This window comes from Balaenoptera ricei, chromosome 19 (assembly GCF_028023285.1).
Source record: "Balaenoptera ricei isolate mBalRic1 chromosome 19, mBalRic1.hap2, whole genome shotgun sequence".
NCBI lineage: Eukaryota > Metazoa > Chordata > Mammalia > Artiodactyla > Balaenopteridae > Balaenoptera > Balaenoptera ricei.
Window position 1 is genome coordinate 15,119,461 of NC_082657.1, and position 15,923 is coordinate 15,135,383.

At 36.9% G+C, this 15,923-nt stretch overlaps 1 protein-coding gene across 9 annotated transcripts in view; it reads left to right on the plus strand.

Annotated features, from left to right (window-relative positions):
• The window catches only part of LOC132354334 (zinc finger protein 420), a 75,583-nt gene that overhangs the window by 28,141 nt on the left and 31,519 nt on the right, over positions 1-15,923 (plus strand). For 4 of the 9 annotated variants that reach the window (XR_009499237.1, XM_059906217.1, XM_059906210.1 and 1 more), the window contains exons 1-2: positions 6,802-7,093; positions 8,633-8,683. The exons of 1 other annotated variant lie outside the window; for it this stretch is intronic. Coding sequence is in view for 1 of the 8 variants with exons in the window: in XM_059906213.1 (XP_059762196.1) it covers positions 7,096-7,147; positions 8,633-8,683 (103 nt within the window). In the remaining 7 variants the exon portion in view is untranslated. Of the gene's footprint in view, positions 1-6,801; positions 7,148-8,632; positions 8,684-15,923 lie in introns of those variants that run through there. 4 more of the 9 variants (XM_059906212.1, XM_059906211.1, XM_059906213.1 and 1 more) reach the window with 2 other exon arrangements.

Here is a 15,923-nt window from a genome sequence, read left to right on the forward strand (position 1 = left end):
AAGAGTTCACATGCTGCAACTAAGAGCCTGCATGCCACAACTAAGAAGTCCCCCTGCTGCAACTAAGAAGCCCGCATGCTGCAACTAAGAGCCTGTGTGCGCCAACTAAAGATCCTGCGTGCCGCAATGAAGATCCAGTGTGCCACAACTAAGACACTTAGCAGCCAAAATAAATAAATAAATAATTTTAAAAAGCAAATCATAAATGTATAAAACATTTACATAAAACTAAAATATATGCATAGATAAACAACATAGTTTTGGGGTACGTGGTTCAAACTATAAAGAAAAACAACAGAATTATGAACACAAAATTCAGGACAACTATTATGGTTGAGGGGAGAGGAAAGGGAGTAGATATGCAGGGGTCTTCAAAGTTAGTAGTAATATTCTCTTTCTTAAAATAAGTAGTTGGTACACAGGTTTTGCTGTATTGTGAGTCATTACACCTTAAATATGTTTAATAAATATTCTTTTATATATACCCAAATTTAATAGAAACTATCTTTGAAAGCTACCAGTTAACAGAGGGAAAGAAAATTAAATTCTTTTGCTAGGTCATACTGAAGTGGACTTAATTTTAATTTCCCCCATTGTACTGTAGCTTCTAAGGCAACTTTTCAAATAACATTGTAATAATTCCTGTTAACTGAAAAACTGAACTTTATTAGGCAATGGTTTCACCTTGTGTGATTTCTCCTCACTCACCTAGACTCTTGTTGCTTGTCCTTCAACTAGGTTTATCTCATGATTCAATAAGGACATTATAATGAGATTAGAATCTAACCATCTTACATATAGCAAAAGGTAAGGAACAGGCCAGGCTCTGGCTGTTCAATAACTGAGCCCCATTTCCATGGTTATCAGGAAAGCAAGGCCATCCTAGGAAGACCTAGAGAAAAGTGTGAACGATGGGAAAATATAGCTATGGGCAGAGTTGTCTTTGCACAACTCTGCAAAGCTCTATTTTCTGAGAACATGGACCAAAATTTCAGGCAAGCACTTGGGAAAAACACAAAGGGACAAACAAGCTCCAGATGGTAGATTTAAGATTTTGGTAAGAAGATGTCCTTCTCTAGCCAGATGAGATCCATCTAGTTTTCCAGTATAGAGTTCAATGATCTCTACTCTTCTTAGGAGAAGTCTTGAAGGTCACTAGCCCCTGCAATGACAAATTCCTAATCACCCAAAGCCAGGATCAAGATCCAGGAGATGGCCATCATGAATGAGGAACTATTCAGATATGTTCCAGCATTCTGACAAGTGTAGAATGATTAAAAGAAATTATGATGCTCAACAGATTCCATGTAATCTTTAATATACATGTTGCAATAAAATATATACCATATTAACAACTTTTAACAACTCGGTCATAAATACTCAAAATGTATTCCATCATTACTTCAAAACACTAATGGTCTGTTTTTAAATATTATGAACATTTTAAAGTTATATGAATTTCAATGCAATATTTTATGTTTCAAAACACGGAAAAGGCAGATTATTAAACAGTATATAGTATATGACATCATTTTCTGTGACTATATAAATATTTAAATGGCATTTGGAAAGATAAACCTAAAATGTGGTTATCTCTTGGCTGTGAGATTATCAGTGATATTTTTCTTTTTCTTAAGTTTATTTCTAAATTTTTCAATAATGACCATTTATTATGCTCAAGAACATGTATATTTTTCTAACATTTTTATACTTGGTTAAATAGAAGCTGTTTTCAAATAATAAAAAAAGAAATAGAGACTCTGGATAATTTTTAAACTATTGCTATATTTTTCCTAATTGGAGTTTATTGTGAGTTCTTGAAATTTGAATGAGTTTTTTGTTTGTGAAATATAGTGTTCAATTCCTGCCTAAAACATAATTACTGGAAGTTATTTAAACCTTTAGGTACCTAAAATAGTGTTAGTCTGTTTAACTTTACTTCTAAACCAGCCCAGTTGGACCAAACCATCCCAAACAGCTATCAAGTTACCTTATTCAACTATCTTCAGTTTTGATTTAATAAGGACATCATGAGAAAAACTGCAAGTAAAGCTGACCTCACAAAATCCATTAATATCAAGAGATTCTTTGAGTCCTTTATATTTTGTACATGAGATAACAGTAGTCCCTGTGGGAAGAATATATCCCTCCTCTGAACTTCCAGAACATGTATTTGTAACTTGGAAATGACTTTTATATACTCTTAGAGTTACTTCAGTACAGCTTTTATCTTCTTTGCTAGGCTAAAAACAACTTTTTATCTTTGTATCTTTCTTAAGTACCTAATACCTTTTATATTATAATGCTTGATAAATATCCTCATCTTTAACCTAACTCTTCATTTTTATTGATTTCTCAGAAGTAACAATCTGACAGGTGCCCATAAGTGAATGCAAGAGTGCTGATGGGAGTATCATTTATTATGTTGAAAAAAATGGCAACATAATGTTCATCAGTAGGGAATTATTTAAATAAATTGTGGTAAATCTAAACAATAGAATAGGACTATCTATCTAGCCATTCACATATATTATATAGCACATTAATAATGAACATGGGTAGATATAACCAATATAATACTGAATTAAATGTTTAAGATTCACTCTTGTTAATTTAAAATTTATTATCTTTATAAATCCAAGTTTATTGGATGCATAACATTCCATTGCATGTGCACCACAAATAACTATATCTTTGTTAAGGATATATATTTGAAAAGATCATCTCAAAAAATCTCCTCAGAAAGTGGCTAACTCCAGGCCTGGGACAGAGAATGTACAATATAAGTCTTCAATACCTGTGTCAAAAAGTAAGGAATTGCTCAAAGACAAATGGGGATTACAGGAGCCAGCTTGAGAGGCCAAATTTGGACAATCTGAGCAACACAAAGAATGATGGTAATAAATGGACTAAAATACTTTGTTCCTTGTACTAAAATACTTCAAATGACAAAATAATCCATCAGTTAGAGATACTCAAAAGAGAAAAACCAGAGATAGAGAAGAAAAGGGGGGAAAGGCAAAGCTTTTATATAAGAGAATGATAAAATTAAAAATCACCACTGCAAGCCCTAATTTTATAACTTACTTAGGCAAGGATCATCAATGGATGCTAAAAACATTAGGCAAAATGTTATATGTGAAATGGTCTCAAAATATTCGTCAGATTACTTCTTGACTTACAAAGAAAAAAAGTAACTTTTATTATGGAGAAATCAGGGACACACACTACTCGAATCAAAGTGATCAACTTTAGAATTACCAATAATGGATCAAACTTAAATTATGTGCTTCTTGATGTGATACAATAGGAAGTATACAGCACCACCCCTAGTATTCTTGTCAAATATATTTAAACTTAACCTAATCATGACAAAACAAACAAATCCAGAATGTTAGGCACTGTACAAGACAAACGTTCTAGACTCTTTGACTCTTTAAAATGTCATTGTGAAACACAAAACAGGTAAGGGGAATACTGCTGTACATTAAAAAGGTATGACCTCTCTCCACCATGTGAGAAAATAGCGAGATGGAGACCCAGGAAGGGCTCTCACCAGGAACCAAATCTGCCTGTACCTTGATCTTGGAGTTCCCAGCCTCCAGAACTGTGAGATATAAATATTTATGGCTTAAAAAAAAAGGGCCCATCCAATGCAATATGTGACCTTGATTTGGATTGTGTATCAATTTTTTAAATAAACTTATTTATTTTATTTTTGACTGTGTTGGGTCTTTGGTGCCACGTGCAGGCTTTCTCTAGTCGTGGCGAGTGAGGGCTACTCTTTGTTGCGGTGTGCGGGCTTCTCACTGTGGTCGCTTCTTTTGTTGCAGAGCACCGGCTCTAGGCACATGGGCTTCAGTAGTTGCAGCGTGTGGGCTCAGTAGTTGTGGCTCACGGGCTCTAGAGCGCAGGCTCAGTAGTTGTGGCACAGGGGCTTAGTTGCTCTGTGGCATGTGGGATCTTCCTGGACCAGGGCTCGAACCCACATCCGCTGCATTGGCAGGCAGATTCTTAACCACTGTGCCACCAGGGAAGTCCCTGTATCAATTTTTTAAATGCACATATAGGATATCAGGGAAACAATTGGGGCAATTTAAATACAGATTATATATTAGATATTCTGAATCAATGTTAAATTTCTTATGTGTTTTCTTGATATTGAATACTCATAATATTGCACTTACTCATAAATAGAGCAAAAAACAAACAAAAATATGTAAATAGGTATAGACAGAGATTAAGAAAATGTTAAAAACTGGTGAATGTATGTAAAGGATATAGAGTGTACATCATTATAATATTCTTTTGCTTTTCCTATAGCTTAAAATTTTTTAAAATAAAAACTTAGTGAAAAATAATTATAAAAATACTAGAGTACCTCAAATACTTTCCTGAGATCACTGATTAAATGTCTGACTCATATGTACTCGTATAAACCCAGTCTATTGGCAGAAGGTCAAAATCATTGGCCAGCATTGATAAAGAGTCTCAAAGAAAATGATCCAATGCCAGGAAAAAGAATATACTCACCAGTGCTATTCATGGGTAACCACGACCACAGGGCTCTAGTTGCTGGGCTGAAGCAGTAACTAATCCTTAAGAGTCTACAAGGTCAAAATAGGCCATAACATAAATCTGAAACTGCCAGCTGATAAACAACAAGGCACCTGGGGCCTATGAAAAATTATTGCCTGAGTTTCCTTCCTCTCTGCAGTCTTCTGCATGTTTTTCTGGATTTTGTCTGCTTCCACAGAGTTTAGGTTTCTTGACTCACTTTCTTGCTCCAAAATCTTCAACATCTCCATTTTCTTTTGAATTTTAAAATTAAATACGAGTAATATGTTTTCCTTATAAGGAAAAAATAGATTATCAGTAATGCTTAAAGTCCTCTTTGTCACTTCTTCCCCTTTACTGTAAGTCCTCTCTTCTAGCCTCAAAGATTACCATTGACAGGAGCCAAATCCTTCCAAAAAATATATACTATTTTTTATATTAAGTATATTACATGGTATGCTAAAAAATAGTCCTCCTCAGCTCCTGCAGTCTGTATTTCTAAAGGTCTTCACTTTTTTGGGTCAAAGTGCCTCTGTCAATCTGATAAAGCTGCCTATACTTTCTCTGAAAAAGAAAAATCACATTTATCTATACATACAAAATGTCACAAGTTTAATATACAATAAGAAGCCCATCCACACGGAACCTATTCATCTCAGGTTAATAATTCCTGTTTTTTACTTTAAACAATAGCCTCCTTTCTCTTGCAAGCAATCATTACAACTACTCAAAAGCCAAAAGAGATAACCCAGAATCAAACAGAGGTAGCTTGAGATCAATGCATGCTGTCCAATTTGAAACCAGAATGTGTCATCTCTTAAAAAAAAAACAAAAAACAAAAAACCAATCTACGTCTCCCATGTATACTCTGACAAAATTTTTGCTCCACTTTAACACTTCGACTCCCTCTAAGTCAGTGCAATTTGACCATCTTTATTTCACATAGCTATACTGGATCAAGCACACAGGTTCATTCATTCAACAATCTTGGTCACCAAACTTGCTACTCCATTCCCATTATTTGGAAGAGATCAAAGTATTTGGTAAATGGTCCTGAAAATCAGAAAAGCTTTATGAGCTTTCCCCTCCGAAGAAGTGGTGAAATGATAGCTCCATCTCCTTTATGCTGGAAATTCACTAGTTTGTGATTATTTTTTTTAAAAAGGCCATGAGGTCTTGAAGCAAGCGAAGACAAGTCCAGGCTTGCCAACAGACCTACAGCCCTAAGTTCTTTTCTGTCTGTGAGCCAAGGTATGTTCAAAAGAAAATGGGGACAAGGGTTTGACCTAGAATTCAGGAAATCTGACTAATGCTGGACTCTAATGAAATTCACTCTTCTTATGCATAAAGTTATTTTATTGTTTTATTAGTTGGATGGCCTCTCAAACTTACCCAATAATGTCCCCCTAATAGTAGAAAACAAAGAATGCCTACTTTGAAGGGCTGTGGCAGAGGAAAAAGCAGTTACCCTACCTTTGAAATTATCTTTCTTAAAAAATAAAACAAACAAAACCCAACTATGTTGATTTTACATTCTTCCCCATAATACATTTATTTGATCCAATAGAAAAATCATGTCTAAATTATCTACCAAATGAATAACCTTTTCCAGATCATCAAATTAGTGTTCAAGGAAGAAATAATTTGACCATCCATCGTTTTTTCACAGTCACATATATGCTCTTTTGCTAGTCAAACTCCTAACAGACATTCTGAAGATACAGGCACAAGAAAGGTACCTTTATATTGACACAAATCATCACCAGTCACACAACCACACTCAATTATGGCACAAAACAAACTACAAAAGTAGAGGTCCCTTAATACGCCAGACAATCCCACACAGTTATAAAATGCTATTACCGTGCAGCTTCAAGTACGAATAACCTCACACCCAACAGCACGTAGAATCACACACAGGCAGAAATACAACCATACACTCGGCCACTGAGGGACTCCCAGTCCACCCGAAAATATCTCGCGTTGTCTCGCAAATATTCACAAGCACCAAAGGGCCTGACAAGGCACACAGAGGGTCCCATGCCAGTCTGACGCTCAGGCTGGTCCCCTGCACCTGCCCCACCGGCGGGTCCCACTTTCTCCTGATGTGTATAAGACCCCGAGCCCACTCAACACTCGCCGCGGTCTCAGGGGCCAACTGCCCGAGGCGAGCGCGCCCCACGCCTGCGCACTGAGCGCAGGCGGGCTCTCCCAGAAATCTCCGGGGCGCGGCAGTTGGGGCGAGTTAGTTCTAGCAGCCGGGTCCTCGAACCCAGCGGAGAGTTTGTGGACTGGGTCTCCTAACGTTCTCGCTGGCCAGCCACAGCCTGCCCGGAGTTGGACTACATTTCCCAGAGCCACCGCGTCCCGAACGCGGCTTCATTTCCGTTTGTTCGCGCGACTTGGGGACCTCGCGTGGGGAGAGGGCTGCGTCTGTGGAGGAGTTTGGCCTGGCTCCCGCAGGGCGGGCGAACCCGAAACCGGGCTGGGATCCCGGGCACCAGGTCCTGGACCCTGAACTGCACCCTCTGTCGAGGTATGTCCGGAATGCCAGGGTGGAAACGGTCGGAGGAAGAGTCACTGCAATTACGTGAGTGGCCGTGTCTCCTGGTGTTTCGTGTGTGTGTGTGTGTGTGTGTGTGTGTGTGTGTGTACGCGCGCGCGCGACAGCCAGCCTGGTATTGGTGACTGTATGGGCGAATGGTCGTGTGCTACTGTGGTTTTGTGTGTAAGCGTTTGTGTGAGTGTGAGTTGTTTTGACTCTGAGGCTGTGATAGTACTGCTGTGACTTTGTTTGTGACCGCGTGCTTACTTGACTGGAAATGTGCTTATGTGACAGTGTAATTGCGTGTGGACTGCGTGCTTATGACTCTGAGGTGTGCGACAGTGTTGTTGTGACAGGGTGTTTGGAAGTGCTTGTGTTACTTTGAAGTTTTGTATGTGTGTTACTAGGGTTTGCCTGTGACTTCGAAGTGTTACGACACTGTTTCTGTGACACGACGTTTGTGATTGCTTGTTTCCTTGACCTGGTTGTGTTTTTCTGACTATCTGATTGGATGACTGTGTGCCGTTTTCATAACTGTATGAAGAGAGTAAAAGTGCTGTTGTGAAAGGTTATTTTGGGCTGTGTGTGTCCCCAACAGGGTGCTTGTATATGCTTGAGTGATTGTGTGTATGCTCTGTGTATGATTGGGTTTTAAGACTAGGTGGTCAGACAGTGTAGCATTAACTTGGTGATTGTGACTCTGGCTGTGTGACTGTGGAAATGTGATTGTGTGTGACTTTGTGAGTCATTTGTATATTTTATAGTCTGTGATCTTATGGGAGTTTAGTGGGGTACAGAGGTAAAATTGCATTTTGGTAATTTCTGGGGTTCATTCTATGGCTGAGTCAGCCTATGGATTAAGAATCCCTTGTGGCTTTGTCCTCCTCTGAGGACTTGACTTATTTCTCTTTTGACCACAGTGATTACCACACCCTACCCCCCACCCCCCCATTTCACACATTGCCTGTATACAGTGCTTCATTTTTCATATCCATCCTTAGTTTGCCCTGGGATTGTAGATGTAGCTTCCCTGCTGCTTGCTGGTGCTCTTTCACCTTATAGCCTTAAGGGTTCTGGATGCAGAGAAGTGACAGGAAGGAAGAAGTCAGAAATTTGAACCCCTGAATGAAGAGTATTAGTTATTTCTAAGGCACAGGTCTGGACTTGAGATGAGAATTTTAGAGCTGATAGCACCTTCAAGACAGGTCACTTGGAAATGTAATGGGATTCCAGGAGTGGGAATACTTCCAGAGAGTGTGCTAGAGGAGTCAGCCATACACTTGAGAACCTGTAGCACTCCCCTTCAGGACTCTGTCTCCAGCAGACACCTTTGAATTCAGAAACAAATTCTAGCCCAAGATGGCTGTGAACTTGGCCCTTCTTTCTAATACAGAAAGTGCAGAACTGTTCTAGTCTCCTTTTGACTTTCCTCTATGTTAAATGAGGGGTAGATTGGTGGCGTTCTAATTTAGAGTATACCCTAAGAAAGGCCCAGTATCTCATGATTCTTTTTTCTTTCCCTGAGAATAGCGCCCAGAGGAAGAAAGAATGGCTGTTATACAATCAGAAGCAAGCTCCAAGGTGCGTAGATGTTTTCTCTTTGTTTCCTGAAATGCCTTTGTTTTTTCAGGACATAGGAATCTTTGGGGTTTTTTGGAGGGTTTTTTTGTTTATTTATTTTTGGCTGCGTTGGGCCTTCGTTGCTGTGTGCGGGCTTTCTCTAGTTGCAGCGAGTGGGGGCTACTCTTCATTGCAGTGTACGGGCTTCTCATTGCGGTGGCTTCTCTTGTTGCGGAGCACGGGCTCTAGGCGCGCAGGCTTCAGTAGTTGTGGCACGTGGGCTCAGTAGTTGTGGTGCGTGGGCTTAGTTGCTCTGTGGCACGTGGGATCTTTCTGGATCAGGGCTGGAACCCATGTCCCCTGCACTGGCAGGCGGATTCTTAACCACTGTGCCAGCAGGGAAGTCCCGAATCTTTGCTTCTTTTTGAAATTTCCTAGGTAAGCCTTCTCAAATGATGGAGGGGCAAGGCAATTTTCTGTAGATTGAGAGCAAGGAATATGTGCAGTTAATTGTGATAGATGCTTCCCAATAGCGGTTAAACTGAGGAAGAATGGATTTGAGATCCATAAATTTAAAAAGGAAGAGCTCTTTTGTGTTATTTCTGACATAGCAGCATTCTGTTTTTTTAACTTTTTAAAAAGTTTGTTAATTTTCAGAGGTACACAGAAGTGTACCTCTGTACTATCGTATGCCCAGCTTAAAAGTTATCACTTGCCAATCTTATTTCAGTTATTCTGCCTTCAGTTCAAAATCCCTCCTAATTTGCCTTTTTATTTCTTCTTTGTCTTATGGGTTATTTAGTAACATGTTATTTAGTTTTCAAACATTTTAAGGATCTTCCAGAGGTCTTTCTGCTACTGATTTTCTATTTTCATTCCATTTTGTTCAGAGAATATACTTTGTATGACTTGAATTCTTTTAAATTTATTAAGATTTATTTTATGACCCAGAATGTGTGGTCTATCCTAGTACATGTTTGATGTGCACTTGAAAAGACTTTATTCTGCCACTGTTGTGTGGAATGTTCTATACATATGTGCTAGGTCAGATGGATTGGTACTGTTTAAATCTTCGGTACCCGTATTGAATTTGTTGGATTTACCTCTTTCTCTTTGTACAGTAGTTTCTATCAGTTTCTGCTTCATTTATTTTGAAGCTCTGTTATTAGGTACATAAATGTTTCAGATTATATGTCCTAATGTTGAATTGACTCCTTTATCATTATGAAATGGTCTTGTAATATTCTTTGCTCTGAACATTTACTTTATCTGATATTTAACATAGCCACTTCAGCTTTCTTTTCATTAGTGTTAGCATGGTATATCTCTATACTTTTACTTTTAACCTATTTGTGTTCTGATAAAGTACATTTCTTGTAGGCAGCATTTAGTTGGATCTTGTGTTTTTATCCAGTTTAACAATATCTGTCTTTTAATTGGAGTGTTTTTACCATTTATATTTAGTGTGATTATTGGTATAGTTTGAGTCAAATCTGTCATCTTTCCATTTATATTTGTTCCATCTCTTCTTTATTTCTTTCTCCATATTTCCTGCTTCCTTTTGGATTGAGAGAAAGAGTTTCAAAATAACAATACCAACATTTTTACTAATCTTATGAATATAGAAAACAACTAAGACTTCTTGGAGTTCAATGGGATATAACCCACTAAGGATCTATAATCAAATTACTGTGTTTTTAAAGTCACCTATAATAACATCTTTCATATAGTTAAGTCATCAACTTGAGAGACACAGGCTCACTTGTTTCACCTTGCTTTCTACTTTTAGGGATTGTTTTCCCACCACTTTGATTTAATTTTGTTTTAAAATTAAATAAGATATTTACATATTTCTAAAATCAAAACTGTAGAACAAGGTGAATTTAGAGAAGTCTAGCATCCATTCCTGTCTCTTCCACCTTGTTTTTCTTCCCTCTGTAGATAACTACCTGTGCTTCTCTTTGGTTTATTCTTCTATTTTTCTTTCAAATGATATATATATGTTTACGTGTATGTGTTTGTATGCATATGTATGTATTTTTTATCATCTTCATTCTTAATCAAAAAGGAGCATTCCTTGTATACTGTTCTGCACTTTCCTTTTTTTTTCCTCACATATTTAATGTATCCCAGAGATCACTGCGTAAGCAGCCTATAGAGATCCTCCTCATTCTTTTTAATAGCTTCATTTTATGTTGTGTGGATATACTGCTTTATTCAGCCAGTCTCCTACAGGTGGGCATTGGTGGTTTTTTCCCCAGTGTTTTGTTGGTAACTGTGTATATTGTTTCTATGGTTTATCTTTGGAGCAAATTTCTAGAAGTGGCCTACTTTTAGTTTATTTTAATGCTTTTGACATAAATTCTACCCAAATCACAACCTTGAGTAATAATAAAATTGGCCCATTTCCTCATTTTTTCCCCTTTCTTACTTTTTTCTCCATTACCCAGATTTTCAAAAAAAAAGTCTTAGAGTCTGTCCTTATACTGTTAAATATTCTTTTTTTCTCTGAATTTATTGAGAATTTCTTTTTTTTCTTTTATAAATTTATTTATTTTATTTATTTATTTTTGGCTGTGTTGGGTTTTCGCTGCTGCATGCGGACCCTCTCCAGCTGCAGCGAGCGGGGGCCACTCTTCCCCGCAGTGTGTGGGCTTCTCATTGTGGTGGCCTCTCCCGCTGTGGAGCACGGGCTCCAGGCGTACGGGCTTCAGTAGTTGTGGCACTCAGGCTCAGTAGTTGTGGCTCGCGGGCTCCAGAGCGCAAGCTCAGTAGTTGTGGCGCACAGGCCTAGCTGCTCCACGACATGTGGGATCCTCCCGGACCAGGGCTCGAACCCATGTCCCCTGCATTGGCAGGCGGACTCCCAACCACTGTACCACCAGGGAAGCCCGAGAATTTCTCTTTTTAACCATAGCATACCCTTGTTTTAAATTTCAGGAAGCTATTATTTAGTTTTACGACATCAAAGTAGTACATGTTTGTTGGAATGATTTAGAAAATACAAAAGGAAACAAACAAGGAAGAAAATAAAAATTACTCAGAAGCCCTCCTTAGGAATGAATCATGGTTCATATTTGGAATCTATCCTTCAAGTCTTTCTTTTTTACTTCTTATTATGGAAAAATTCAAACATATGCAAAACTAAAAGTATAGTGTAAGGCATCCCTGTGTACTCTACCCATCACTCAGCTTCAACAAATATCAGTTTAGGGCTAAACATGTTTCATCTATGGTTCTACTACTCTCTCCCCCGACCCAAAAAAGCATGGATTATTTTGAAGTAAATTCCAGATATATAATTTCATTCACAAGTATTTTAGTGGGTGTTTCTAAAATATAAGGACTTTTTATTTTAAAAACATAACCACAATGTCATTACTATTAAAAAGAAAAAAAGAACTCAGTACTCTCTTAATGGCATAAAATAGCCAGTTAGTGTTCATGTTTTCCCCATTGCCCATAAATATTTTTTTATGGTTTGCTAGAATCAAGATCCAAACAATGAGCTTGGTGCTTGTGATGACCTAGATGGGTGGAATGGGGGGGGGGGGAGGTCCAAGAGGGAGGGAATGTAGGTATACATACAGCTGATTCACTTCATTGTACAGCAGAAACTAACACAATACTGTAAAGCAGTTATACTTCAATAAAAAAAAAAAACCTGTCCAAAAAAAAAGATCCAAAGAATGTCCATTTAATGTAATAAGAAGATATATTTCTTAAATCTTTCTTTTTCTCTTTTCTTTCAGTTTTATTTGTTCCAGAAACAGAGTTTCTTACAGTTACCCATATTCTGGATTTTGTTGATTGCATATACGTGGTGTTATTTAACATGTTCCTTTAACCCTGTATTTCTTGTAAACTGGCATTTCTAGAGGCTTGATCAGGTTCAGGTTTTTTGTGTTTTTGCTTGTTTGTTTTACGCTAATCCTTCATACATAATGATATATACATCTATGAAGTAGTGAATATTTGGTTGTTTTCCTTTATGTGATGTTAGCAGCCATTGATAATCTTTATTTGGAATCCATTATTTTATCAGAAGTCACAAAATATTATTTAATTCTATCACTTCTTCTGCATTTATTAGCTGGGATACTTCTGTAAAGGGAGCCATCCTCTCACCAATGTCTTGGTTACTCTGAAGTATAGCTTATGCAAAAAAAGTAGGATAAAAGCTTGATTTTAGTCTCATTTTTCAGCATCTTCCTAAGTTTATCGTGTGTTTTCCTTTTAAATTATCATTATGAACTTGTAGATTCAAATATATTTGGTATGTTTCAGTCTATAGCAGTTATTCTTATTAATACTCAAACTGTCCATCTGTTGCCAGTGGGATCCTCTTTACTACCTCTGATTTGGCTCCTTTTGAATTCCTTTTGATTACTGTTGGAGTTTGTGGTAGATTCCAAACTTTCTGGTGTGACAAGATGTTCTAGGCCCATCTTGTTCATTTTCCTGTGTTAAACATGAAATCAACCACTTCTCTGTGGAGCCCTGGTTCCTTTTAGTGAGAAGTGGTTTTAAGAAGCCACAATTAGGATAGTAGGAGTTCTCATTGCTTCTGGTTGTTATTGCTTGTAGGTCTTTACAGGATTGGTTAAATATGTATTTTTTAGAAGGAGAAAAATACATCCTGAGTTTATAATGATATTTCCAATTGAATTTAAAGGTTATAGAGTTTTTCTTGATTTTTACATTTGTATTTTAGTACTCTGAAAATCTATATTCTTAATAACATTAAGATAATTACATACTTGATTTATTCTCATTGATGTATGTGTGTGTAATCATTTCAGAATTGTCTGTTTTAGAATAACAATGCCAATATTATTAATAATAATTTATTATTTTATTTAATAAAACTTTGGTTAATAATATTTAATACATTTATTATTTATTAATATTAATAATAGTATAGTTACTGAAAAACAGCTATTTGGTTATTTGTTATTAGCTATTTGGTCTGTAGGTTATATTGCACTAGGAATCTAATGTCAAATGTACGTATTTTAAAATTCCTTGAAATAACCACTTCCTTTCTGTGTTTACCCTGCTAGTATTATGAACAGGTAAGTTTGTTTCACTTTGCTTTTGGTTCTTAGGGATTTTTTTCCAGTTTGATTTAATTTCGTCTTATAGTTATACAAAACATACTCACAGTTCCAAAGTCAAATGGATTCTATTTGATACCACCTTATAATTTTGTGTGTGTGTTCACAAGAGATATTGAGCTAAAATTTTTTTCTTGCAATATTTTTGTCAGGTTTTGATGTTATGGGTTTTTTGCCTCAAAATGTAAAAGAGAATGTCTACTCCTTTTCTTATTTTCTGAAAAAGTTTGTGAAGGAATAGTATTATATCTGCCTTAAATGTTGGTAGAACTTCCTGGTGAAGCCATCTGGGTCTTCTCTGTAGATAGGGTGTTTTATTTTGTTTTACTAAAAATTCGATTTCTGTAATATCTATGGGGCAGTTTATATTTTCTGTTTCTTCTTGTGTGACTTTTGATAATTTGTGTTTTAAGGAATTTGTCCATATCATTCATATTGTCAAATTTATTGGCATAGGGTTGCATTATCCTTTTAATGCCTGTAAGATCAGTATTCTTTTCTCCATATTGGTAATTTTTTTTCTTCATAGACTTGCTAGGAGCTTATCAACTCTATTAATCTTCTGAAAGAACAAGTTTTTTGCTTTGTTGATTCTCTGTTAAAATCCATTTTGGATCCATTGTGGATTTTGTGTTTATTTCTATTATTTCTTTTCCTCTTACTTTGGGCTTCGTTTGTTCTTCTTTTGCCAGCTCCTTAAGGTGGGAACTGATAGTACACATTCCTTTTTTCCTAGCATTTAAAGCTATAAATTTTCCTTTAAATACTGTTTTTGCTGCAGCCCACAAAATTTGGTAAGTTGTGTTTTCATTGTCATTCAGTTCAGCATATTTTTTAATGTCTTTTGTGATTTCTTCTTACGAGTTATTTAGAAGTGTGTTTAATTTGCAAATACTTGAAGGTACTACTAGACCTCTTATTGTTATTTCTAATTTAATAGTGTGTGGACAAAGACCAGAAAATATACTCTGAATGATTCAAATTTAAAATATTTTTGATACTTTGTTTCTTTCCCACACCTGACGTAGTGCCTAGCCATGCATCGCAGTGTCCTAAGGAGTTGCAGTCCTAGGACTCAGGCCTCCCAGCCAGCCATGCTCTTATGCACATCTGCCTTCCTACCCCAAGTGCCTCCATTACGATACCTCTTTATCAGGCACCGACTTCCTTATCATGTATAGGGAGGCAAACATTGAAGATACTTTTTCTCCACTGTGACTTTCCTACTCCTAACCCTTCCCCCATCTCCCTCTCCATGAAGTGGGAGGGGTCTTTTGTTTGGTACGCCGTTGGCAGTGAGATGATTCCATAAATCTGTGTTTATCCATTAGACCTTCTGTAGCTGCTGTTCCATGGGGGAGAATGGAACAGTGGGGGAGTCAGTACTTTCTCTCGGTTAGCCTCTTGCTTATACTAGCTGATTAGTAAGTGATTAAAGATTAAAGGCTTGACTGGTACTGTCATTTTGGCTGTTGTCTTGTCTTCGTCAGCTTTTCTGACAACCAGCAGCTCAGCTCTCTCTAGCACAGCTCAGCTCATGACAGTTGAGTGTGGTATTCTTGACAGTTGGGTATGGTATCAGTTATATCATGGTACTTGATAGTGTTGTATAAATCCTCTATATTGTTACTGATTTTTAAGAATCTACTTGTTGTGTCAATTACTGAGAGAAAGATGTTAAAATTTCCAAATCTGATTGTGGATTTGTCTATTTCTTCCTTTAGTTCTTTCAAGTTTTACTTTGTATATTTTGATGCTCTTTTGTTAAGTCTTTACACATTTAGGATTGCTGTGTTTTCTTGATGAATTTATCATTTATTGCCAGTGTTACTCTTTGTCTGTTTTGCCTTATATTAATACAGGTACACAAGCTTTCTTATGCTTAGTGTTTGTATGGTATATATTTCTGCGTTTAACTTTTTTTTTAATCTTTATTGAAGTATAGTTGCTTTACAATGTTGTATTAGTTTCTTGCTTTCTCCATTTAACTTTTAACCCATCTGTTTATATTTAAAGTGCATTTCTCGTAAAGAGCATACAATTGGAATTTGCTTTTTTATCTTGCCTTGACATTGTCTTTTTATTGGAATAGTTGGACTATTTACCTTTAAGGTAAGTAAAATTTAGTTTAAGCCCTGCCAGGG